The sequence below is a fragment of the Gossypium hirsutum genome, chromosome A13, assembly GCF_007990345.1.
Source record: "Gossypium hirsutum isolate 1008001.06 chromosome A13, Gossypium_hirsutum_v2.1, whole genome shotgun sequence".
Taxonomy (NCBI): Eukaryota; Viridiplantae; Streptophyta; class Magnoliopsida; order Malvales; family Malvaceae; genus Gossypium; species Gossypium hirsutum.
In genome coordinates this window covers 90,271,042-90,298,504 of record NC_053436.1, presented here as the reverse complement: position 1 = coordinate 90,298,504, position 27,463 = coordinate 90,271,042, and the positions used below count along the sequence as shown (strand labels likewise).

The following is a 27,463-nucleotide window of genomic DNA, read 5'->3' as shown; positions in this document are numbered from 1 at the left end:
TTTTAAAGAGATACAATGGTGAGAATGCACCAAAACTAAGGTAAAACTCACTACTAAAGATAAACAGGAGCTTTATTCTGTCTTATCAACAATTTAAAACAACTCAAGTGGACTTGAGTATAATTAATTCTTCTACTTTCTTGTACTCTTTCTTTGTAATTAGTTGACAAATACCCAACTTTTAAGATGCAAATTCGTTTGAAAAAAACATTCCCAAGCTCTCACAATTAGTGAGTGAGGTATCATTTTGAGAGAATTTGAGTTACTAAAAAAAACTCACTTACCTAATTCTTTGTTGTCTTGAATATTCAAAACGATCTAAAATTAAAAAAAAAATAAGTTTATAATTAATTGGTGCATATATTTCTTGGAAAATTTAAAGGGTTTTTCTTGGTAGAAATTATTCACCCTACGTTAGAATTACTTAGCGACACCTAACATCAACAAATTTATGGGAAGGGACTAAAGCATAGTGGTAATTCTTTTGTATTATGAGGGATCGGAGGGTCGATATGTAGGTTGTACAGAGTTGACTATATTTGTTAATGGTTTAAGGCATGTGGCATGTGGCATGTGGCTAGTTGCTAATTCTCTTTCCATTATACTTGTAACAAAAAGAGCATTTTCCGCAAAACATTCAGGCTTCAAGTTTTCATACATTGAAATTCTGCGAAGGAATAATGATAGTCGATATAATATTTCTTTAAATATATTATTCTGATCTTCTTGTCTGGTTCCCATTATATATGCTAGCTCCTACTCCTATGCATCTTTATTTGTTTGTTTACGTGGCTTCATCTTCATGTGCATTTGCTTATTAATTTTTAAAACTTGGTCTAATCTTCTCCTTATTATATATACATCTGAAGGGTTGACCGGCTTTGTGTGGGGTGCAAGACAGCTAAGCGTGCGATGCAAGACAGTTCCTTCAAGCAGGCCACAGTTTTTATAGTCAAACCTTTTGTCTCAGAAGTTTCATTTCTTCGATAGGGAAACCCTCTTTCAGGTAAAGTTAGACTTTAACTTAATTTTCCATTTTATGCTATTGCAGTCGTTTTCCAAAGTACTGTTTAGAAACATTAACACTTGTATTTTTGCATCTTATCTTTTAACCTAAAGCATTAAGAATGTCTAAAGAACCCATGGAAGGCAATTGGATGTCAACTCCTGCAGCAGATGAAGATGAAGGCACCAAGTTCAATGGAGAAGGAGGGTCTAGGAAGGTCCATCAATTCTATTTTGTCAAATTTTGGCCCTACAAAGACCCAGAAAAGGATTCAAAGCTCGAGTGGTCTAGGCAACAGTGTGAACAATTGGATCAAGAAAAGAAGCTTATCGTAGATGATAAAATGAAGGAAATCATGGTATGTCTTGGAAATATACATATATGCTCCAAATGATTACCAACTGTTTTTATTATTGTTGAGTATTTTTATGTGTTGTTAAATGATATTAAATTTTTTATTTATATGATATGGTTCGTGGACGTGACATCTTATGTGAGATTTTATGTATGTTAATAAATATATCATTTTAAGATTAACACGTATTTTTTAAGTATGGGTTAGCTTGCATGATGATGCGAACCCACCACGTACGAGCTCATATAAGCTAATTATGCAAGTTATCATTATGGGAGTAAACAAGGGCGAAGCTAGGGGGCTGGCATGGGCCCCGGCCCCCTTAAAATGTAAAATTATATTTTAGGCCTTTAAAATTTTTTAAAAATTTTAAATTAGTAAAGGTAAAATTACACTTTGACCTCCCTAAAATTATAAAAATTCGATTTAATCCTTTACAAATTATAAAGATATAAACTATAAAAAATTAAAATTTCATCCGACCTCTCTAAAAATTTTTGTAGCTTCATTCTTGAGAGTAAAGGGATTGGGTCAGTCCTAATCGAGTAACAGGATAGTAATGACAAACATTTTATATTGTTTTGAATTATATTGTGAACAGTCACGTGGAGAAAACATCTATTCAGAGCTAGAAAGGAAAAGATATCGCAGTGCTGTACTTGGAGCCGGCGTTGAATGGAAGACATTGGTGGTGGGTTTTCTGCAGGCTTCTATGGATAAGCTTAATGTCACTGCCTCTTCCTCTTCAAAACAACCTGCCATTCATGTACCAAACAGTAACCACTATCTATTCATTGCTAAATCTTTAACCTCCACTGCGTAATATATATATATATAACTTTTGGTTATTTGTTGTTCAGTCTCCACGTACATTGGTGACACACGGAAGCAACAATTTGGCCAAAGAAGAGCAACTATCAAAGAAAACCCCTAGTGCCCATCAACCTCAGTTTTTAATGTCAAGCTTACGTAATGAGATTGGCCGTGCTGTAAGTTATATAAACATATATAGTGGTTTGAATAGTAGGTAGCTATAACCCATTAACGTGACCATCTCCATCAACAGTATTTCTGGTATAGCCAGAGCAAGAATAGAAAGAAGTTTGAGCAGATACTGAAAGAAATCAAAGAGATAGAGGACAGACATGATAAAGCCAAGGCTGATGCTGCTGCCAAAGGGAACATTTGGAACCCTTTAAGTTCCAAAAAGGCCATAGAGGATCAAATTAGAGTATATTTATCTACTCCTTTTTTTTTTTTTCATCCATCGGGAGCAAACTCAGTACTGATTCGGTATAATTAATGTAATGATGGCATCTCAATTGCAGCTTTTAAATAAGATACCGGATGAACTGAAACCGGAACGTTGTGAAGTGATGGAGGAAATTAAGTGCTTAGAGAATGAACTTAAAGCATTGAAAAAAGAGGAAAACATCGTATCCGAAAAATTCCAACGCCTAATCAACAGAAAGTCTGACTTATGTGACTTCGTTCTTGCTATCCGAAAGGAAGAAGATGAAGCGGTACGCTTTTTATTTTATATTTATATACTATTTTTCTGCATGCCATTTATTTTATATATATTTAATTATCAATATAATACATTCCTATAATCTATATTATTATTTAAGCTTGAAGCTTGAATTGAATGAATGTTATGAGTTAATTAAATATTAATTTAATTAAAAAATTTATAAAAATATTTTTAATAATTAAAATATGCTATATTATTTAAGAGTACTTTAGTTCTTTTAAATTTAAAAAAAAAATACAAAATTTGCATGTGGGGAATTTAAACTTACCTTACTAACCTCAATAAATAATAATTTTAATATAATATTCATATTTTAATTGTACTATGCATTTTTTATTATCTCCATCAATTGTATGTATAAATAGCTTGTTGATTAAGTTAGTGTTATGAGTCAACTCGGCACTAACTTAAAATTGATGACAACATTATGATAAATAATTATAGTAAATTTATTATTCTTGATATGATGTGTCCACATGTTTAAATTTAATTTTACTCACAATTTAATTTATTTTTTTATTTTAATATGGTACATATTTAATATATTATTATTAATTAGTTTCAGATAATGTTTTATTATTGATTATATGTGTTTTAAATACATAATTTTCACACATATATTATAGAATTTCTTGTATGTATTAAATACTTAACTAAGTTAGTGTTACGGATGCTAATGACAAAAATAAATAATTGTCTTATTTTAGGTTTAGCATTTTCTTCTCACTTTTTTAGTTTCAAATTTTGATTATACGTTTTACATAAATTAAAGAAACAATTGGATAATTCTGCACCCACTGATATAAAGTCTATTTATTTTATCTATTTAGAATGCCAACTACAACGAATATGTTTCGCTGATAAGGAATGTCAACGAACTAGCAAGAAATAAAGATGTGAAAGCTCTTGAACAACTCTCTAGCAAGCAGGTACGTTTCAACGAATCGAAAGCTAATTGTCAGTAAATTTATTTGATTAGAAAATTAACCCCCCCCCTCTTCTAATTGAAACATAAACAACTGTGAAATGTTAAAAAATTAGGTTGATGATTTCATGCGGCAGTGGAAGGATAGCCAATCTTTCAGAGAGAGATATGAAAAAACAGTGCTATGGTCACTTCACTATCGAGAAATGAGTAGAGATGGACGGATTAGGAACGACCACGAACAACCCATTCTTGAAAATGGAGAGATTCATCAACTATTTCTTCATTTAGTTTCCACTTTTTTAACTTTATTTCTCCTTTTGGATGTACGAAACAAAATGCTACATTAGCCAAGGCCCACGTTCTGTATTTTTCTTTTCCTTTTGCTTTTGGTCTTCCTTTAATTGTGCAAATGTTTTTCATGTACATTTACAATAAATTCTGGTTATACATAGAGTACCTTTTGAAAAAGAAAAGAAAAGGAAATGGTTGTTCCAGTCATTCTGGATTACATGTAGATGTTTATAATTAGTTTTCCAAAATCAATTATATTAAACTTTAATAAATTAATTCATTCATATATAATTTATATAGTTGAAACTCGAGTTTTGAGAACTCCAATCTTATTATTTTTATTGGTGACGTTTATACTTAGTTATTGAGTAGTACTTGAGTCTCAAAATTAGTTTTATGGGTCAAATTGTATTTCATAAACATGAATTGTAAAGTATCCTAAAATGTGAAGTAAAGATTGGTTAAATTTCAGAGTCATTAGATCATAAATTGGTGGTTTGTGTGTGATTTGATTAATATATCAAGAAAATATTTGGTGACATCCTAATTCACATGGGCCAGAGCTGTTGAATGGTATAGGCGCAAGCAAAGCTCATACGGTGTCCACCACATCTTACCTCATTTTGGACACTGTTATATTTGGCGTGCTGGACTAGCACATTGGATAGTTACTTTTGTTTATTTTAGATTACAGTTTGGTTATCTATGTTTGAAATGTTATATTTTGGTAATTTATATTATTATTTTTTTACGAAGTGGCCACTTTACCGTTAAGCTCCGTTACCTTTCTAATGACAGTCTTATGTGGTTGTTCAAATTAAATTTATTTAATTAAAAACTTATTTTTATCCTAACAACTAGACATTGAAATTGACATTTAAAACCCATTTGAACTGTCATGTAGGATTGCTGTTAAAGAAGTAACAAAGTTTAATAGTAAAGTGATCACTTCGTGACAAAATGATAACGTAAATGAAAACGTAATATTTTAAACATTAATGACTAAAATGTAATTCGAGACAAATAAAATAGACCATTTCTAAAATTTACCTATTGTATACTACCATAGATTAGAATAGCTTATTAAACCATAATTTATCATTATAACACACCCACCGCCTCTTTAATTTTTTTATTTATATTTTCCATATAAATTTAAATCATGAACATATATTTATATTTGATATTCACATCAAAATTTAAATAATATAAGTAGCAATAGTATTTTATAGCTAACGTTTTCTAAAATTCAATGCTAAATTTTATTGGAGTTATCTGGTTCAATTTTTATTCAATCTTTGATATTTCTATGTATCAATTGTATATGAAACACCCACTTGAACGAATTCGTCTGTGCTTGTAATCGTACAATTTGACCAGTCACTCACTTGGACAACAAGGCATGACCAAATATAATAAATTTTAAAAGATTTTTAAATATGTTTTAAGCAAGCTGAAATGTAGGTGTGGTAAAGAAACTATATTCCCAAAGTAGGATTCTTTTCATACTTTAAATGTCTTATATTTAACACATAAAATTCTCAGCGGCTCCCATAACCTATGAGTTAGTGATACTTGGCAATGACATCATATTTATACACAATTTAATATCATTAAAGAAAAAAAAAAACTAAAGCATTGTGTTTGCTACTAGGAAAGGGATCAAAACAACATTCTCCATGCTTTCCTTGATTGATTTATACGTTCAGACCATTTGTGCTTTTGGGTAAGTGGAGCAGTTGAATTTGCATCGAAATCTCTAAAACTGTGTGCAAATTTTGTCCCTATAAGAAGAGTGATACTTGGTCCTTCTCTTCCAATAAAGCAGTTGTTGGTGTAAAACATGGCGAATGGAGTAAAATATGCCAACAACCTTCGAACAGATTCGTCGGACTACCGAGCCGAGCTTTTGTCACCGGCTCCAAATGGAGAGAATCATGTAACTATGGCGAGTGAACAATCTTGGCGACTCAACATGGATAAGTTTCACCTTCCAGAGAGACGCAAGGAGTCTTCCTATTTTAGCCTTGGGTATTTTATCAAGGCCTTAAGTAAGCAATTCCAGTCTCGTTTTATGACAGATTTTTGGGCTGCATTTTCCATGGTTTTAGGTTAATACTTAATAGTTTGCAATTGTTTTACCTTTACAGAGAGACATAGAAAACTTTCACAGTATTACAAGAGACAGGAAGAGCTTCTCAAAGGGTTCAATGAAGTGGACGCATTTAATGAATTGGGCATTTTACCTGGGAGTTTGTCAGAGGTTTTTTTTTTCCCTTTCATTTTGATTTAGTGAAATAAGGTGTTTGAAGTGAAAGGTAACGTTAGTTTTGATGCATGTGTATATATGTGATTGTTCCTGCAGGAGGAAATGAAGCAGGTAGCAAGGAGTGAGAGGGTGGCAATATATGCATCAAATGTGGCAAATTTGGTGCTTTTCTTGGCAAAAGTATATGCATCAGTTATGAGTAGATCATTGGCAGTGATAGCATCAACTTTGGACTCTTTGCTGGATCTCTTGTCAGGCTTTATTCTGTGGTTTACTGCTTACGCTATGAGAAAACCAAATCAGTATCGCTATCCCATTGGCAAAAACAGGATGCAACCTGTTGTAAGTCTTTGTTTCTCTCAGAGCGAGAAAAAAAAAATCCCTTTAATTAGAATTTATTTTGGCTAAATATTGTCACAGTAAAGAATATACATATATTTAAAGTCAACCTCATGAGTCATGCCATCTGAGATCTACACAGCAGCATGATGTAGGGTCTGTCAGGTTGATTGGACAAATTGAAAAGAAAAAGAAAATTTATTCTCTCTCTATGTATATATACATATTAAATTGAATTGTATGAGGTGTGCAGGGAATTGTTGTTTTTGCATCCGTAATGGCTACATTGGGGTTGCAAATATTGTTTGAATCAGGTCGAGAACTGATTATCAAGGTTTGTAATTGTAAACTTTGCAATTGCTATTTAATATCCACAAGAAACGAGAAAGGTTGTTGATCTAAGAGACAGCTGAAGTGTAAACCCTGAACTTTTCCGATCAATATGATTGCTGATTGCGAATTGCAGGCACAACCTGAAAGGGATCCCGTGAAAGAAAAATGGATGATTGGGATTATGGTATCAGTGACACTAGTAAAATTGGTGCTCATGTTATATTGTCGTAGATTCCAAAACGAAATCGTCAAGGCATACGCTCAAGATCATTTCTTCGACGTTATCACTAACTCAATTGGTCTAGGAACTGCCGTTTTAGCCATCAAATTCTACTGGTGGATCGATCCTCTTGGTGCCATTCTTGTAAGTTTGAATCTGTTATTTATAAGTTTTAACACATTGGAAAACTATATGTGCGTTGTGAATACGTTACAGATAGCGTTGTACACAATGGGGAATTGGGCAAACACGGTGATGGACAACGTATGGGCCCTAATCGGGAAGACAGCACCACCGGAGTATTTAGCGAAGCTGACCTACTTAATTTGGAACCACCACGAAGAGATTAGACACATCGAGACAGTTAGAGCCTACACCTTTGGTTCTCAGTACTTCGTGGAGGTTCACATAGTATTGCCTCAAGACATGACCCTTCCCCAATCTCATAATATTGGACAGACTCTTGAAGACAAACTTGAGCAACTTCCCGAAGTGGAACGAGCTTTTGTGCATGTGGATTTTGATACCATTCATCCGCCGGAGCACAAACCTAAAGGGACACCCTCATCATCACCCTGAAACTCCATCTTCAGTCTATGCCTTCCAGGAAACTAGGCTAGTTCTGTTTTCGAATTAATGTTTTTGTGTGACTTCTTGGATTCTTAATATCGATGATGACAATTAAGTTTTACTAACCTTAATTATCAAATAAAAAGAAAAAACAGGAACATGTTATTTGCTGCTATTTATAATTTTTCTATATTCATACTTTATATCAAATAAAATCAAATTAATAATTTTTCTCTTTTCAAGTATGCAAAAAAAAAAAAATCAGGTTATTTTCTAGTAAGATTTATGGTCGCAAGGAATGAAACAATAATTTGAAAATTTTATACACAAAAATTATTAATGCAATTTAAATTTAATCTACATTTATGAAATTTTGATCAAAGAATCAATTCACTAAGAGTAACTTGATAAAAATAATAATTTATGCTCAATCTTTTCTCACTCAAGTTGCAGCTATATCTAAATTTGATTCTCACAACTCACTATTACCATCACTTAACAGGTATAATCAAGTCACTTAATGATTATTAACTCGAACAAAGATTCAACTCATTAATCCTTTCTATAAGTGAATATGATGTATTTGTTCAAATAACCAAATTAAGATAAACGAAGAGTTTCCTTATCTTCATGTCAAATACTCAACATATCATTTATTTCAAATAATCGTTTCTATCTAAATCATCATATGATGTCAACCGCTAAGTCCACAAAAACAATAGGTCTTTTCACTTCATTACCTTTAGTCTTTGAACTAGAATGGACTCTCTCATGTTGTTAGCTTCTTATTCCATGAAGAGCAACAATCATTAAGTACAGCTTATTTATAATCCAATTTCCTATTTTTCGTTCCATGTTACAAGTAAGAATTAATGCAAATAAAAAGTTAAAATTGCAAACTACAAATTAGTGTTGTGCGAATCACGTGTGTTGGCATGATGATCAGGCTATTCACCATCCTAAATGTGGCCTAGGTTTGAGTCGCATTACTGTTAGGACTTTACCCTCCTCTTATAATTCATCAAAAAAAAATAGTATTGTGCAAATTTTCCTTTTGACATTTTAGCCAAAACATAAACCAACAACAAAAAAAAGGTAATTACAACAAGAAATAAGGAGAGATTAAATTAACTCTGTAACACCCCATACTAACCTGATCATCGGGTTTGGGTTACGGTATGTCCCATTCGTTGTCAGAGTAACTACGATCGATTACATTGCAAATTTATAGTTAATACATATTATTAATATTAAAACATTATTACAACATGTTAAACAATCTTATACAAGCCTTATACGAGTTACGAAAGCTCTTTAAGCGACTTGAGGTCAAATAAATATCAAATTGTAAAAATTTTAAAATATCAGATTGACATCGTGACTTCAGAGGTTCCAGATTACAACATAATCACTATCAGTTTCTCATCACGATGTGACCACTTATTTGCAAAAAATCCTTTTAAGCCTCAATTGAACCTTCAACCAAATCAACAATTAACTTCAATCAACATATTAATTAACCATTTGATTCATTTCAACTATTATATCAATCTCTATTACACAAAACCAATCATTTGGCAATATCAAGTTTAACCATTTTTAGCTTTAAATATCAACATGATCACATATTATGCTAAACTGACTCAAAACGAAGGTACATGCCATGTATTAAAATGAAAAAGGACTGTACAAACATTGTTGAGTCGAGGACTATTGGTTGGATGCTAATCAAGTCTTGAGACTCTGAGATCCACCATTTAATTATGACTAAATTGATATAATATGTAAAAAATAAAGGCTAAATTTTTTATTATATTGATTTTTTTAACTACCACGTTAACTTGTCATTTGTGATCTTAACGAGAGTGGCCAAAATGATTGAACTAGTGCTTAAATTATAAATTTTTTATTTTGAGTATCTAATGAAAATGTTTTATAATTAGATGATTATTTGTATAATTTACTTAAATTTTAATAGATATCATCGTGAACTTCATAGTTATCTTCCCTTGTGTTCCTATAAACAATGTATGTATAATTTTATTGTATAAACTTTATTAGCGTGTTTCTGTTTTGATCATTAAAGTATAAAAATTTTTAATTTCATCACTAATGTTTTAGGTCATTTTTGTTTTGGTCACTCTCCATTAAATGGTTAATAAAAATGATGACATGACCTTTTTATAAATGGCATAATAACACATTTAATCCTCAATCCTTGCAGATACATTTTATCAATTTCATCTTAATTTTAAATAACTCAATAAATTTAACCCTACACATTTATAAATTCTAGGGTAAATTACATAGATAGTCACCCAACTATAAAAAAAAATTCATTTTAGGCACCCAAAATAAAAAGTTTACAATTTAAGCACAAACGGCAAGCTAATATGGTAGTTAAAAATTAGGGTAATAAAAAATTTAGCCCTCAATATTTACATATTATATCAATTTAGTTATACTTTTAAAAAATTAACCTTAAAAATTTACAAATAATCTCAATTTGATCATAATTCTAAAAAAAATCAAAGAAATATATTAAAATACCTAAATATTTCCCAAAAAAATATATATATTAATAAATTTAAGATTATGACTAAATTGTAATAATATGTAAAAGTTGAGAGCTAAACTTATTATTATACTGATTTTTTAATTGTCATTTTAGCTTGTCATTTAATATTTTAGCGAGAGTGACCAAAATAATCGAACTATGTAACATAGATACTTAAATTGCAAACTTTTTATTTTTAGTGTCTAAAATGATAAATTTTTATAGTTGAGTGATTATCCACATAGTTTATACTGAATTCTATCAATTTAATTCTCAAACACATATAAATTAATATAAAATATAATTAAATAATTATTATATATTGAAAATATAATATTATATATATAAACACATTTATCCCGAATTCCATTATAATTCTCAATAATAGCATAGGCTCGAAGATTTTCCAGTTGTTTTTTAAGGGTGAATTTTTCCCGCGAGGTCCTTGTAACTGAAAAGGGACCTTTATCCGTTTATATATGATAAAACCCCATTAAACCATTTTCAATTTGTTTCCCTCAACAACATCCCTCCGTTAAACCCAGTTTTCAGAAGCTCGTAACTGGTGAACAACTGACGATCAAGAACCCATTTCCCCTTTTTTTTTTCCTTCCATTTCCGTATCCCTCTGAAATTCTTAATCTAATATTGGGTGTGTGTTTTCTTGGACTCAGCTCAGCCCCAAGACTGTAATGGCGTCATCCAGTGGTTCAGACGCCATTAGATACGATCTGAACTCTGACTCCCGTGTCTTCTTGTGCCGTCACTGCGAAAACCACGTCCTGTCGTCGAACAACTTCCTTGACGTCATAGTTGTAATAACCTCTCTCTGTTTTATTATCTTCATTTTGTTTGCAAGTTTCTCAAGTGTTTTATATATCAAGGTTTCAGTTCTTGGCTGTGTTCTTTATAGGATTCCTTGTTCTTTATTTTTCGAGGAAGTTATTTGCATCTTTTTCTTTTCTTTTGGCTTCTACGGGTCCTTAAGGGTATGCCATATAAAAAAATTGATAGCGATAAGCTATGTACATGTATATGACCAATTAAAGTTTTGATGTCGTAAGTCAAATTTACATTTAATTTATTTTAGATTTGTGTTGCTCTAGTTTAGTTTATTAACTTTTTTATAATTAAATTAAATTGAATTGAATTTGCATTTTTTTTTCTTTTTGTTTGTATGGGTCATTATGCTTCGATTCCATGACGTCTTTAAAGAAGAATATACCATATAAAAAATTAATTGTCGAAAGATATGTATATGTACATTGAACAATTAAATTGATCGGTTGAATTTGTTTTTGGATTATTTTATATTCAATTAGTTTTATATTTAAATTATTTTAAGTTTGCTTATTTTGAATTCTGATAGCTCTTTAATTTAGATTGTTAATCTTTATATAATTAAATTAAATTAATTCAAATTAAATTTCCATTCATATCACAATATATATTTATATCTTCCCTCCACAAGATTATCATTTCCATTAAACACAATGTGATGTTACTAGATTTAAACATTGCTTTGATAAACTTGCTCACCATTTTACTTTGAATCAAAATTTCAGACACCTGGGACGTCGCGAATCCTGTGCCGCGAACCGTAAGATATATCTATCCAAAAATACATGCATTTCATTTGTGTAATCAAGTTGTGCAATTATTGTAATTGAAATCTTTGTGTTTTGATTGATATAAAAGAGTGAATGTGCGTGGTCAACTCCCAGCAATGCCTTTTTCTCACTGTAAGCTGTCAATTCGGCAACCTCCAGGCTGGCCTGCAAACGCTTTCTATCCTTCCCCTGCGGTGAATGTGCTTTGCAAGCAATGCAACAAATACCTAGGCGAGACATTAGTAAGTTCTTGGCGTTTATTATGCCTTTCATTTGCTTTACTCTCTGTTATAAATTTAGTCTTTATATTTTAATTTGGTTATTTTTAGTCTTTTTTTTAATTTAAAATTTAATTTTTGATTAAATTGTTACTATTAGATTCGTTAACTTATGTTATGCTATTTTTAAAATTTTATGTAAAAAACATAATATCCCTTATGTAATGTTATTTTAGTTTATCATTTTCACATGCTACTAGTAAAAAAGGTAAGAAAATGAACTTAACAGTTGTCATTTGTGTCAAGATTAAAATTTCAAAACTCAAAATATATAAAAACTAAGAATGATCAAATTGAAAAACATAGATTAAATCTACAATTTTACAAATGTTATAAGACTAATAGTAAAATTTAACTATCAAGACTAAAATTTTAAAAGAAAAATGTATATAGACTAAAATTAATCAATTCAAAAACTACATGGACAAAGTATAAAAATAAAATCAACAATTTATATATAATCCTTTAATTTGTTTTTTAATTCAGGCATCCGCTTGTTACTCATTATTGATTTTGATTGTGATTGCTTATAGTTTTATAAGATTTTGCCTTTCATTTACTAATTTCAGATTACGGGTGGAGTTGGCCAAGTGCCTACAGGGCCGAGCATGGAACAAAGGTTTATGTTGCATCCGTAAGTATTTCTGGTTTAATTCTTATTGTAGTCCTATTATATTAAAATTTGAGATTTAACTTTTACATTAATTTAATATAATTTAGTCACTTTACTTTTAAAATGTCATTAGTCTGTTCAAATTGAAGACCCAATTAGTTTTTATCATTAAAGTTATGAAATAGATTTTCTTGAAATAATTTGAAGTAATTATTTTACAGAAATTGTTATTAGTTGAACATGAAAATGGTGGCTTTGCAGGGGTGAGTTGTTGTTTTGGGACGGAAGCAGATTAGTTGGTGCTGAATCACTCAAGCCAGTCCGTAGCAAAAAATAGTGAATTCTAAGCAAAGTCAGAACGCAATTTCTACAAGGAAAAACAATTGTTGGGTTTTTTCCTCTTCATTTTAGCTTCCATTTTTTGATTAATGGTCGTATGGTCATTAAAATACTGTAAATGTGAGATTGTGGTAGTATAATTGTTGTTGGTTTTGTTAGTTTGCATGAGAAACTGATTCAGGTTTCATTGATTTGTGCACCAAATATTTTGATTAATGGTCGTATCATTTTTTGGTTAAAGGATTTTACAGCCGAAGCCAGGGAAACTGAGTCAAGTATCGTTGATTTGCTTTAAAACACATATAGTTTTACATTTGGTTAGTGCATAATTTGCTCATTTTTACTGCTTTACTTTGTCTTACGGGACTCAAAAAAAAAAAAAAAAAACTAATTACATAACCCCAATAGTGAAATTGACTAATATGTTTGATCAGGTCCTAGGCTGACTAATGCCATATTGATAATACTTTCATTCATATGTTACGAGAAAATTTGTTAATACTTTCATTCACAACAATAGTTTTATCCAATCGAAAAATTTCTACCATATTGATACTATAATTTTCTTCACCGAGATTTTTTTTTCCCACTTTATCCTTCTTTTTAGAAGCTTATATAAATGTATTCTAGAATTGTATTGAAATTTAAATATAAAATTAGATTTGAATATGAAATGTAACACCCTATTTCGCCCTTCAAAAATGTTACATCAAACTCAATTACTTATTCAACTAGTGAGCTTTGCTTGATGGGATAGTTATCATCCATTTCACATATGCTAGCTTTGTACTTTCATAATGTATAACCACATCACTGACTTAGCAAAGAGACATCGTCGGACTAATGAGAAGGCTTGTCATGTTCCCAATGCCCATTAACACATGTTCAAACCTAAAACAATGGCTCATATATAACTATAACGCCCCTTATTAGAGTGAGGGAGACTTTCCAAGAAACCAACATCTAACCCAACTTTTCACCATAAGCTTGATTCTTCACATAAATCCTCTCTCCACCTCTCCACAATTACTCTTTATAAAATGAGAACTTAATTTTAAAACTCATTTAGAACGATTAAGCTATTAAAATTCAATTAATTGATTTGATTTATTTTAATAAATAATTATTAAGGTTTTGATTAATAAGCTAAAAGATAAGTGCAGGAAAATTAGGTTTTAAATATTTTTATTGAATTTATAAGTACTTAATTTAAATTAGGAAATTGTTTGGTAAATTAGTAAAAATAAGTATTGAATACAATTATATTGTTTGATAAAAGTAAATATTTATTTTCTGAAAAAATTTCATCTCTTAATTTTAGCCTAATTAATATAATATTTTATATTATTTTATATAATTTTAGATAAAAATTAAATATGATAATTTAAATTTTTATTTTTAAAAAGATAAATTATTTAAGAAGTATTTTCAATAAAATGAACTTAACAATTTTAGTGTTAAGACCTTGCTTAGTAAAGTGAAAAAAAATTGGAAAGATAAAAAAATGAAAAAAAAAACTAGAAGGATAAAAAATATAATTTTTCTTTCCATAAGAATGTTTGGTGGGAAAGATGGAAAAATGGAAAGAAAAAAAAATAATTTTCTTTCCATTCATTGCTTTGTAGAGTTGAAAAATGTGAGAAAATAAAATAAAACATTTGCAAAATGAATAATTTTGAACTAGGATTAATATTTATGAATGTATCTGAACTCGACAACTTTTGTTTTGAATCTAATTGGTATCTAAACTTGGAAACTATAAGCCAAAGTGATACTTTTATTAGGTACCTAACTAACACTATCAAAATACATCGACGTAACACTAATGACCAATAGCAAGTCAAATTTGTAACAATATGATTTTTCATGGTACCGAAAAAGGGGTTTCAAAACCCTTTTCCGTAAACTAGATCCTTAAATATTAAATATAAATATTTACGGAGATGGTATAATAGAATATTAAAGTTTAGTTCTTCAATTTTGTCTATTAATTGCTTAATTAGGGTACAGGGACTAAATTGTAAAAGTCTTATCGCTATAAGTTTTTAATTGGCTAAAGGTATAGGGACTTAAATTGTAATTAGTAAAAGGTTCAAAAGGGGAATTAAACCATTTTCTAATATAGATTAGTGGATGATGAGGTAAGACTCCACTAAGGTTGATTAAAAGTAGATTAAGCTAATTATCATATAGTTAGGTTAATTAATTTGGGTAATTAAGGATTTAACCATGATATGTAAAGCTAAGTTAGTGACTTTCTCATCTTCTAAACCATACCAAACTAGAAACATAAAGAAGAAAACCTTAGAAAGTTTTGTACATTCGAAAACTATTTGGTATGTGTTTTCAAGTTCTTTTCATGTAATTTTTCTATTTTTTGAGATCATGAGAGCTTGATTTAGCAAGCCCATGTGGCAATTTGCAAAAATGTTAAAGTTTTTAAAAGTTTTCATTGTTGATTTGTTTAAGAAACTAGCGTTAAATTGATAGATTTTAAGCTTAGATGTGAAAAAGGACTAGATTGTAATGTTTAATTATTAGTTTTTTACAAAAGGACTAAAGTGAGTAAAATGTAAAATTGACATGGAATTTGGTAATAATAGATAGTGGAGGGTATTTAATGAATTTAATTGAGTTTAGTTTTCAAATCAAAGCTCAAAATTGAAAGTTATGCCTATTTCGGTTTCAATGAATAAATTGAATAAAATGTAAAATTTTAGGGGTATCAAAAAATTAAAGTTTCATAAGTTCATTCATGACATGCATAGTGTATAAATATTTGGTATTGATGGATTGAATGAAATAATTGTATAGATCAAGAATTGAATCAAACCAGTGATAATCGAAGAAAAGCCAAAATTATTGATTAGCCCTTGGAGGTTCGGTTGTTTGCTATTTTGACCAAGTAAGTTCATATGAAACTTACTACTGTATTTTTATGTTATGTTAAATTGTGTTCTATTTCATTCATGTGTTAGATTGAAATGAATTAGTGAATTTGGCACTTATAGTTCAAATTGGATTGAGTGTAAATTCATAAGAATATCAGTTATATGAAAATAGAACAAGATGTAAATGAGATTGTTGACTAAATATATGTCTCATATGAAAAATCAAATGGTGTACAAGAAATGATAATGTCATTTATATGGAAATGATGCCTGAGTGGACTTAGTAAAAGGTTAGGATATGTATGGCATGCCAATAGGATTATATGTGCGATTAATTAGGGTTTTTAAAGATTATTATGAGATCTAGCATTTGTTTCAGACCCTCGAATTATATGTATCATAATTTTAGACTGAATAGGTAACCTCGATATAATGTTAGCTTGTGTAAGCAACCTTGAAATATTGTTAGCTTGTGCGAGCATTACGTTCCAATGTATCCGAGTTCATTTTACTATAGTTCCGTCGAGCGATGTTCAATTGATTGGATATGGAATTTAAATCATGAATTGAAAATGAAATGGTATTGATGAAATTTGACATACAAATTGCTATAAGATTTTGTTTTACATGTTGATAGTATTTACGACTCAAGAACGTAACTAACATATTTGATTTGTGGTGATGTTGCATGCACAGATATGTGTTAATGTGCCAAGGAAAGTTAATTTGGTAGCCGAATAGAATAATTGTTTATGCTTAAATGATTAAGGTAAGTTTTAGTTACCATATGATCTTACTAAGCATTATATATGCTTTTCCCGTTTGTTTTCCCATTTCCTTGTAGATTGCCACCTTGTAGAACACATCAAGTCGTATCATTTTGAAGCTTACACTATCCCATCCCCAATTCGGTAGCTGTTTGGTCATTTTGAGTCAAATATTGTGGCATATATATAAGGTGTCTTGTGGTACATCTTAGTATGTAAATGTGTTTACTTATGACAAGTTGGTTTTAACTTTCATCTATCATGTTAATTTAGTGATTTGAATCATACATGTGATAGACATATATGTGTGCTTATGTTAAATGATGTGATGAATTATAAGCAAAGGTATAACATATGAAATGGCATGAATGAAGTAGAAATGGTAATTTGGTTAATAGTTGAATGAAATGAACATATGTTTGGACATTGGTAACTTGATGCTTACTTGTAAAATGTGACCTGAATGTGAAAGTTGATGATTATTCTTCGGGCTTATATGCCATAGATATGCTTAAGGCTCATAAGGTTATAAAATGAAGTGAAATAGCATGTTTGAACATGAATTGGCTTAGATAAGGTTGGTATTAGGCAGGATGATTTGGATGGCATTGTATTTATTGTATAAATATGGATATTTTTGTAATAAGTTGAGTATATATTGAATTGGTTTGATTAGAAATGATTAAATAAATTGTTTTGGTATATTTTTATGTGTTTTGATTCAATTGAGTTTGGTATTTGGTGCAAAAAATGATAGGTTTGATGGGACAGTTTGAAATAGGTACCAAATGGTTCATTTTTTACCAAAAACAAAGTCTTTGTCCTAATGACCATTTTTCCTCGTCACAACGCCAACTGACAGTATGAGACATGGCTATATCGAGTAGCTTGACGTTGTGACTTGAAAAATTGTTTGGTGACATCATAACATGAGAAAGATGACATCACGATGTCGGCTCTAAATATTAAAAACTTTACAATTTGGTTCTATATCGTGCTCGAGTCAATATAAGAGCTTTCATAAGCTCGATTAAGATACGAAATTGATTGTTTAGCATGAAATGAGTGTAATTAACATTGAAATTGCATGTTTGAATGAATTCTATATTGTGTATTTGACTATTGTTGCTCTAGTAATGGATGTGACATCCTATAATACGGATTCGGCAATAGGTTCTAGTGAGGGGTGCTACATTTGTGGTATCAAAGCTACAGTTTAGTTAGTTCTAGGATTGAAATGTAGCATTTATTGAGCATAGAAATACACGCCACAATAACTTGTGATAGTGTGAAGCCTTCTGATCTAAATTGACTTTGTTTTCTTATATAGATAAATCATGTTGGCTGAATCCAATCGAGTCATATTTGACAAGGTAGGTAGAAATTAATGTTCTTGCTTACGAACAAAGAGCTGCTCAAAGTTTGCCTATTCTGCAAAGGCTAGGGATTGAGGCGAAAGATTCCTTTATACAAATGATGAACCAAAAGTTCACTCAATTTATGGGAGCTTGACCTGCCACAAATTGTACTGACAATTTAAATACTTTTTGGCCCTTAAAGAGCTTGTTTTTTAAACATTTTAATATATTTGATTGTGTTTTTGCATTTCTTAGCTTAGATTCATTTTTATTGCAAAATAAACATTTTTATGCACTTTAGTGTTTCAATGACTTGTGAGGGTAGCTCAGGCCTCAAGAATGATTAATAGGTTACTCGAGTGTGTAGGCTACCATTTTAGGCTGAAAACACAAATAACAATAGCCCTATCATGACACAAGCATGTAGTGTTGCGACACTAAACTTCAAAGCCAAAAACGAAATCCTGGGATGAAATAGGGTGTATGTTACGACACGGGGTAGGCTTTGTCACGATACATCTTCTACACAACAAAGAATTCTTGCACTCGAAGCTATGATGTCATGTTGAAAGATGCTGATGAAAGTAGCTATGATTTGGTAGATTTTTTTCTATCTCTTGTATTAACTAGACTTTAAGTGTATCTAGAGATGTGTGGGCACCAAGTAACACTAATTTAGCCAATATAAGGAGGCCATTGTAACCCTAACGAGATTTTTTATTATTATTCAGTTTAGTTTATTTTTATGTTTCAGTAGTTGAAATTTTGCCTGTTTCAATGTAAAGGAGATAATTGTTGCATTTTTAATGAATTTTTCTTTTATGAAATCCCGTTCTTTGATTTCTTCATCACTTTAGATATACATTTCATCTTTAGCATCAAAACCACCATTTACCTTTCTTTTGTCTTTTCAATTTAGCTTTACCTTTCATTTATATACTTTTTCATGACAAAATCACCTTTACCAATAAACATGACAATTATTCTTCAGCTAACATAAATTTTAACATACTTGAGGAACTCTACCAAGTTCAGCGTATTATGCATACAGGACTTCTTCATTTTTCATGTTAAAAAATAAGCTAAGTCAGGCTCTGATACCAAATTTGTAGCACCCTAAACCCGATCTAATGAATCGAATTCAAATATTGGATGTTACCACTCTAATAAATAAGTAACTTAACTCTACTTACACAAATTACAATCAATTTGAACTACTTAATTACAAGACTTCATAATATAGTACATGAGTATAAACTTTGAAGAATTTCGGTTGTAACACATAGGGAATTTGATTACACGTATTACTAAAATGATGTTCTGGTCTGATATAGTTATCCCAATTTAAGGGTTTTTATATGCCAAATAAACTCGACCACACCATCAAAGCTTGCTCTATATGCATAATAATCTGATACGCTGCTTTTTAGGCATAGTCCTGGCATCATTCCCTTAGGCACAGCCTTACATTCAACTTGAAATAGAAAACACAATTCATGTAATAATCATTTATACCTTAGTCGTTGATTTTCATAAACGAGCAAATAGTCCATCACCATTAGCTCATTTTCTTGAAATCCTTAGTTGTTTGTTACTAGGAACAGTTTACCATTAACGAAACATAATCCTTTCTTCTATCTATTATATCATAGTCAATTTTCCTTAACATTTTTTCATCAGTGACTTCATCTTTTCAAAACTTCTTCCTTTCATACTCATACTCATTTTAATCACGATTCCCTTACTCAATGCCTTTTGCAAAACAAAGTTTGAATTTTCTTTCATTACCTTATCTTTCTTCGACTACCCTTTTTTCTTATTGTTCATTGATAGATGCCTTTCATCGAATGATCAGAAGTAGCCTTTTCTTAGGTTTGTTCATTAATTTTACTTAACCCATACTTTGAATTCACCATATGCTCTAGCGCATTCCAGTTTCTCTATTCTTATCTTAAGACCATGCAAGTTACTCTATAATATTTTATATGAAGCTTGACACAAAGGAAGCTCATTAGAATATCTCATCGAAGGTGTAACATGATATGCCACAGGGGATTTTCCTTCTAATTTCATTACAATTATCGTTCCTTCAGAATTCAACATGAATACCATTTCCTTCTCTTAGGGTCCGCCATAAAAGTATTTCCTTTAAATGGTCACCACAGAGGCCATTCTTTAAAGTGCGCCACAAAGGTATTCCCTTCATAGATTGCCATAAAGGCTTCTTTTCTGGAGTGTTCACAATCAGGATTAGCCTAAACTAACATTTTGTGAGGTTTGCCCCTCATCGTCCTAGGTTACACAGAGAACCCCCTTAGGGCAATCACCTTCCTTTAATTATTTTCCACATGATGCCATAGCCCAACTAAGGTCTTCAACAATATAGTGCCATGGCCATAGACTCTCTTTCAGAGATTTATATCGGATATCTTGTTTTTAGTCTCAACGGACCCTTTTAGACGACTCTGTGGAGACAAACACACACTCATCATGCTCAGACCCATTCTCATCAGAACATTTCAAATAGTATACAACTAAGATGCATATACATAATCCAGACATCTAGGTGCAACCATACTTCAAATAGACTTACTTGAACTCCTCAGATCTATACCAAGTATGCATATCATTCTCAACAAACATTGAGTGTGTAACCTCAAGGATCACAACATCATCTTTCAGCCACTCTCTTACAGATCTACAAGTACCATCATTATACAAACAAGAGTCAGCATAAATACTCACCTAATTCTCTCCTACTGTAATTCAAAGCTCCAAATCCAGACTTCCATTGTGCAATCAGCAACTACTACTACTACTATAGAAAAAGGAAGCTCATCAAGATGTATTCATATACCATTTTCCTATCATTTTTAACAATGGAAATCTTCAAGAAGGGTCCTTTTATCCTTATCTTATTGATTTACCAAGTTTGTAACAACCCATTTTAGTGAAATCATAATAGTGGTTTCGTGATCACAAATCTGATGAGTAAATTATTATTTTAATGTTTACGGGATGTCAGAATGTTCGTATTAAAATTTCATTAAGAAATTTTGATATTTGCATGCTTAATTAAGTGAAAAGGATTAAATCGTTAAAAAATACAAAAGTAGAGTTCGATTAGTTAAAGGTATCAATTAACTAAGAAACTCTAAAGTGAATGGATTTAATTGGCAATTATACCATTTAAAATGTTAGTGGACTTTTATGACATAAAAATTAAGTGATTTTAATGTTAATAGTTAAGGTTAAATAAGTAATTTAATAATTAAGTTAATGTAAAATATGAAAAACAATTGTATCATCTTCTTTAGTAAATTTAGTCACCGAAATTAGAAGAAGAAAAATCCATAGCTAGGGTTCTTTTATTCGGCCAAGCTCTCCTATTGCATGTAAGTGGTTTTTGAGTTCATTTTTAATAATTTTTATGTTTTCAGGATCGTTGTAACTTTCAAATGTGGACTAAATTGAATAATAAAAGTATTAAATGGATTGAATTTTTCTATTTAAATCAAGATAGACCACGTACGGGTTTAGATCGAGGAAAAGCTAAAGCCTCAGATTAGTTGACTTCGTTTCTACACTCTAGTCATCATGGTAAGTCCATAGAGTTTTAATATGTATACGAATTTATATTTTTGTACTTATATTGTGATGCTTTAATTATTATGTTTTTAGAAGAATATTGTTGAATTGCACATTCGTGCCCTTGTTTGTACTTCGGTGCCCCTGAATTGCACATACGTACCACTGTTTGTACTTTAGTACCCCTAAATGCACTTTTGTGCCCTTGATTACGCTCCAGTATCTTTGAATCAAATAGTATATGAATCGTATTTAATTAATTTAGATTAAATGATATAACATGTTCTTACTAAGCTCTATAAGTTTATCCGTTCTTGTGGATTGTTTTGTATATCATCGTCGCTGACATTTTGGGATGGATCAAACCAATGGCTCACACTATCCATTATAGTTGATAGTTTTTGTATCTCCTATGGTAGTGGCATGTATAAACTTAGGTAGTTGAAACTGTGGTTGGAATGCATTGGATGTTTTAAAATGATCTTTTGATGAATATGTAACTAGTAGTTAAATGTGTTTGTAATTTGGTTTCATGTATGCATAATAGGTTATAATGTTTGTTTTATAAGATACTTTTTGTCACTTTTGATTATAGGTGTGAATGACTTAATGGTATGTTTTAAATTGGTATCTTAATGGCTAAGATATGGCATGTTTTGAAAAGTATTGAATTAGATCTTCATGTTTGAAAGTAGCTAAATTTGACATGTTTAAGTAAATTTTAATGGTTTTTTTTAGGTGACTTTGAATGGCATATTGGTTAGTTAAAATAAGACTTTTGGAAAGGCTTATATATGCATATTTTAGGTATGTTCTGATGCTTTGTAAGAGTGCACCAATTGTTCAAATGATTATGCATGTTATGGTGTTGAGAATGACTTGTTTTTGGTGCATTTTAGGTCCACATGGCTAGAGACATGGGCGTGTGACTCAGCCGTGTGTAACACACGTCCTGGCGACACGGCCATATGTCTCTTGAAGGTTCCTTTACAAACAAGTCAGTGAATTACAAGGTCTAGCACACGGCCTGGCACACGGCTGGTGGTTTTATTTTGAGAGTTACACAGTCTGGCACATGGGCGTGTGACACTGCCGTGTAACCCTACTCAGAGAGTTACATGAGTGATGACATAGGCTGGGACACGATCGTGTGTCCTTAGTTCGGTTGTTACACATCCTAAGACACGAGTGGGTTTTTCAATCGTGTGAGGCACATGGCCGTGTGACCCCTGTATCCAGGTTTTCGCAACTTTTTCTTAAACTTTCCAAATGATTTCAGTTTATTCCCAATTTGTTTCTAAGGTATATTTAAAGCCTTGATGGCTCGATTTAGGGACAATATGTATGTAAATGAATGGTTATTAATATGTTAATGATAATGTATGAAATGTATGTTTAAATGTTCTATTTGTACGGTAATACTCCGTAACCCAATACGGGTTAGGGGCATTACAAAGTCCAACAAATTTACTCTTCACAACACAGTATGTAGAGTCATAAGCCTTACTTCGACGTGGTGTAATCACTGGTAAAGATCCAAATTTTCAACTTTAGCTTAAGAGAGAGAAATAAATAATTTGAGTTCCTTTAGGTATAGGCAGAAATACTTCTTGAAGAAGGAAGATGAAAAACTCCCTCTTTTTAGACCTAAATGTCTATATATAGAACCCAAGCTCTTATTAGAACCTACCACGTGTCACACACTTTCAAAACTACCTTTATAAATGATTTATATTTGTAAATAGAAATCCATTATTTTTATATTCCTGGTTCATCCCTTTGCTCATTTCTAACTATATCATTAGAATGTAACTAACACAACAATGTAAAAGCGTACAATACCTTTGGAAGAAATCCCCAACACACTTACAAAATCTCTTCTTCTTTACAACTTAATACATTCTGAGAATGATCCTCACTTAACAATTCGATACCTACTATGCTCCCGATCTATACGCTAGAACAACAATTGGGTAGATAGCACTATGCTACTCAGGTTACTTTCTGTTACTCTCCAAATTCAGAACCTGCCTAAAACTGAGTATTAAAAAGTTTATTTGATTTAATATGAATTTGATTAAGAATTCAAACTATGAAACGAAAAATATTTTGGGTATTAATTTGAAATGGGATGTATTACGGGTAAATAGCTTGTATGATATGATTAAGATAGTGAATTAATTAAATGATTTTTATTTTATGAATGATAATGAAATGTTGAATTAAGCGAATTGAAATGTTATATGATTGAGTTAATATATAGTATGATAAATGTTGAACTCACCTTTTTGATATGTGGTTTTCCATGATAGGCAAACTTTAACAAGCTAAGTAGCATGTAGTGTATAATTATAACCGGAGGTAAGTTATTTGGTTTTAATACCTATAAACTTATTAAGCAAATGTAATGCTTACTCCATTGTTTCCTTATTCCTTATAGTGTCAACTTGCGAAACGTGTCAGGCATATCGTTGAGAAGCTCACACTATCTTGGCATTGATTCTGTAGTCTTTTGACCATATTAAGGCTTGGTTTTGTGTGGCATGTACTTAGGAGTTGTTTTGGTTTAATTATATAGTGGTATGACTTGGAATCCTTGTTGGTGTGATTATGGCAAAGAATATGCTTGTTGAAAACATATGCAATAGTAAATGGTTTAATTGTGTATTTGGTATTTGAAATGACATTTTAAGTATGCAATTATATAGGTAATATGATGTCATGATATGAATTAGTTGGTTTGAAACAGAGGTATATAATATTTAGCATGTACCTAAGAGAGTTATGTGATTGTATATGTTATGCTTTGAATGATCTAGTATTTTAAATGTTATGTGAATATGTATATAACTATAAGTTTGGTAATGATCTTGGTATTTGGAAATCTTTTTTGATTGTTTAGTTATGTATGTTATAGTACTTATGTGGTGATAAGGAAATATGTTTAAAATATTCTTAGTAAATGAATGATATGTATATGATAGGCTTGAATGAATTTGGTAAGGTATTGTGCATGCTTGAATGATTGATATTGAATCATTATTATAAGGTGTTGATAAACCGCAATTTATACATATTTTTATCCCATGCTTAGCACATTTATGGATGATTTCTCCTTAGATTTGGTGAATTCGATGCTCCTAATCCTTTAATTTCATGTTTTATACTTAGGTGAGCATAGGAGAGTAAAAAGAGTGAGAAACGGGCCAAAAACGGAGAAAATGGGTCAACGTGGGAAATCAACACGGCCTGGACTTCCTCACACGAGTAGTTCACACGCCCGTGTCCATTCAACAGACTTGAACACAGGTTGAAGAAATCGAACACGGGCGTGTCACATGGGCGTGTCCCTGTCGAGCTCAAATCTAGTTCTATTCTGAAAAGGCCACTCTTGAGGGTTTTGAAGCATTCTAAACCCTATATAAACACCCCAAGAGGTACCTGAATGACACATACAGAGTAGGAGGCAAGGAATTACTCGAAGAAAGCCGATTGATCCATCTCAGAAGCCGGATTCACCTTCAAGACTGAAGATCTCCCTTCAATTCCCTTCAAGAATTCTGGGGTTTTCTTTATGTTTTGTTATCATTATTCTTTTAAGATGTTTTCTTTCATAAATATGAATTAAACCCCTTAAATACCTAAGGGGAATGAAACATAAGACGGATCTTATTATTATTATCTGAATTATATGATAAATATTTGACTTGTTCTTAATTATGAGTTCTTAATTCTAGCTTTAATATTCCAGGATATTGATTCAAGTATTGATGTGCTTATTCAGAGGAGCAAAAGTCCCTGAGTAGATCTAACATAATTAAGTGGAGTTGATTGCACGCCTAGAGATAGGGTGACATAATTTTACCGGATTAGGGTGAAACCTAATAAGGGAGTCCATCGATCGAGTTAATGCAACACTAGGGGTTTTAATTAGAAAGAGATTTCAATTAATCAACCTAGGGTTAAATGTTGCTAGTCTCGAGAGAGATAATAATATAACTTAGGGATTTCTATGGATCAAGTTAGATGAATAAATCGTCTAATTCAGAGTCAATAACAAGTGAAGTCTAGGTGGATTTTTCCCTTAGGTATTGTCCAAACCATTCAGTTTTCCCAAAAGTTATTTCCCCAATTTACTTTCTGTGCATTCTTAGTTTAGTAATAGTTTAGATAAAACAAACCCCTTTATTTTTATGCTAGATAATAAAAAGAAAGTTAATACTAGTACTTTTAGTTCCTTTGGGTTCGACATCCCGGTCTTGCCATAAGCTATACTACTGTTCGATAAGCTGCACTTGCTTTTGTCGTGATAATAGTTAGTTTTTAAGAACGGACATTCATAAATTATAAAACTTATCACGATTTACATCACATCAAGTTTTTGGCGCCGTTGCCGAGGAACTAAGATATTAGGAACACTCGATTTTTATTACTTTAGCCATTTTACTTTTATTGCAATTTAAATTTTTATTTTTTTTCTAATTTTTCGTTTATTTCCTTCTGGTAGGTTTTTATAGTTTATGACTAGAAGAAACCCGTCAGGACCATTACTTTTTGATAGTGAGATTGAACACACAGCTCGCAGAAACCGAAGAGAAATAAGGCGAAGCTTAAGATACATAGAGGAAGGGTAAGAGGATGATATTCACACCACAGTCGAGGAGATGGCTGAAAATTAGGAAAACCCGCTACCTCCTACGATAGCTGCTGACCCAGTAAATCAGAATCCTGCTCCACGCACTATGTATGATTATGCTAAACCTACTTTAACAGGAACTGAGTCAAGTATAGTTAGGCCTGCTGTTGCTGCAAATAATTTTGAACTGAAAACTAACACAATTCAAATGATCCAACAGTTTGTTCAGTTTGATGGTTTGTAGGACGAGGATCCAAACTCTCATTTGGAAAATTTCTTAGAGTTTTGCAACACTTTTAAGATCAATGGAATTTCTGATGATGCCATTCGCCTTCGGTTGTTTCCCTTTTCATTGAGGAACAAAGCTAAACAGTGGTTGAACTCATTACCACGAGGGTCAATCACTACTTGGGAACAAATGACCGAAAAGTTTTTACTTAAATATTTTTCGCCGGCTAAAACGACCAAATTAAGGAATGATATCTCTTCTTTTGTGCAGATGGATCTAGAAACAGTCTATGATGCATGGGAGAGATACAAGGACCTCTTGAGAAGGTGCGCTCACCATGGGCTACCCTTATGGTTGCAGGTTCAAACATTTCACAATGGCCTGAATCTTTCGACTAGATAGATGATTGATGCAGCTGCTGGTGGGACTATCAATAATAAGACACCTGAGGAGGCTTATGAATTTATAGAGGAGATGTCACTGAATAACTATCAGTGGCAAGTCATGAGAACAAACCGACAAAAGCAGCCCGTGTTTTCAACCTCGATGCGATTACTATGCTATCTAACCAAGTAGAACTTTTAAATAAAAAGATTGACGGTTTATGTGGTTTTACTCAGATACATCCAGTGATGAGATGCGATTCTAATAGCGGAGGAGCACACACAAAATATCAACCTTTCAATCCAAGCATCGAGGAGGAACAAGTCCAATATATGGGTAACAATAATTCTAGATCTCAAAATAACCCA

The 27,463-nt window shown here is 31.4% G+C and overlaps 3 protein-coding genes and 1 non-coding gene across 5 annotated transcripts; 3 read left to right on the top strand and 1 right to left on the bottom strand.

Moving 5' to 3' along the window:
* Nucleotides 1-881: 881 nt before the first annotated feature.
* Nucleotides 882-4,301, top strand: LOC107895142 (proton pump-interactor BIP131). The gene is made up of 8 exons (XM_016820381.2): nt 882-1,006; nt 1,120-1,364; nt 1,963-2,127; nt 2,222-2,350; nt 2,428-2,592; nt 2,690-2,884; nt 3,726-3,824; nt 3,937-4,301. The coding sequence occupies exons 2-8, from the start codon at nt 1,128-1,130 to the stop codon at nt 4,168-4,170; spliced, it is 1,224 nt and encodes a 407-aa protein (XP_016675870.2). The 5' UTR covers nt 882-1,006; nt 1,120-1,127; the 3' UTR covers nt 4,171-4,301.
* A 1,559-nt stretch (nt 4,302-5,860) lies between these two features.
* LOC121212461 (metal tolerance protein 9) lies at nt 5,861-8,013 on the top strand. The gene is made up of 6 exons (XM_041085195.1): nt 5,861-6,165; nt 6,265-6,377; nt 6,480-6,725; nt 6,976-7,056; nt 7,189-7,419; nt 7,492-8,013. Exons 1-6 carry the CDS (start codon nt 5,958-5,960, stop codon nt 7,852-7,854), a joined length of 1,242 nt encoding a protein of 413 aa, XP_040941129.1. The 5' UTR covers nt 5,861-5,957; the 3' UTR covers nt 7,855-8,013.
* Nucleotides 8,014-10,791: 2,778 nt separating this feature from the next.
* Nucleotides 10,792-13,482, top strand: LOC107894742 (uncharacterized). 2 transcript variants are annotated; one of them, XM_041085194.1, is made up of 6 exons: nt 10,792-10,967; nt 11,082-11,217; nt 11,968-12,002; nt 12,101-12,254; nt 12,860-12,924; nt 13,165-13,482. In XM_041085194.1, exons 2-6 carry the CDS (start codon nt 11,095-11,097, stop codon nt 13,238-13,240), a joined length of 453 nt encoding a protein of 150 aa, XP_040941128.1. In that variant the 5' UTR covers nt 10,792-10,967; nt 11,082-11,094; the 3' UTR covers nt 13,241-13,482. The 2 variants fall into 2 exon arrangements, with proteins under 2 accessions (XP_040941128.1, XP_016675467.1); XM_016819978.2 differs by having other exon boundaries at nt 11,077-11,217.
* Nucleotides 13,483-26,948: 13,466 nt separating this feature from the next.
* LOC121213217 (small nucleolar RNA R71) lies at nt 26,949-27,055 on the bottom strand. The gene has a single exon (XR_005908592.1). It is a non-coding gene; the product is annotated as a small nucleolar RNA R71 (small nucleolar RNA).
* Between the last annotated feature and the right edge of the window lie 408 nt (nt 27,056-27,463).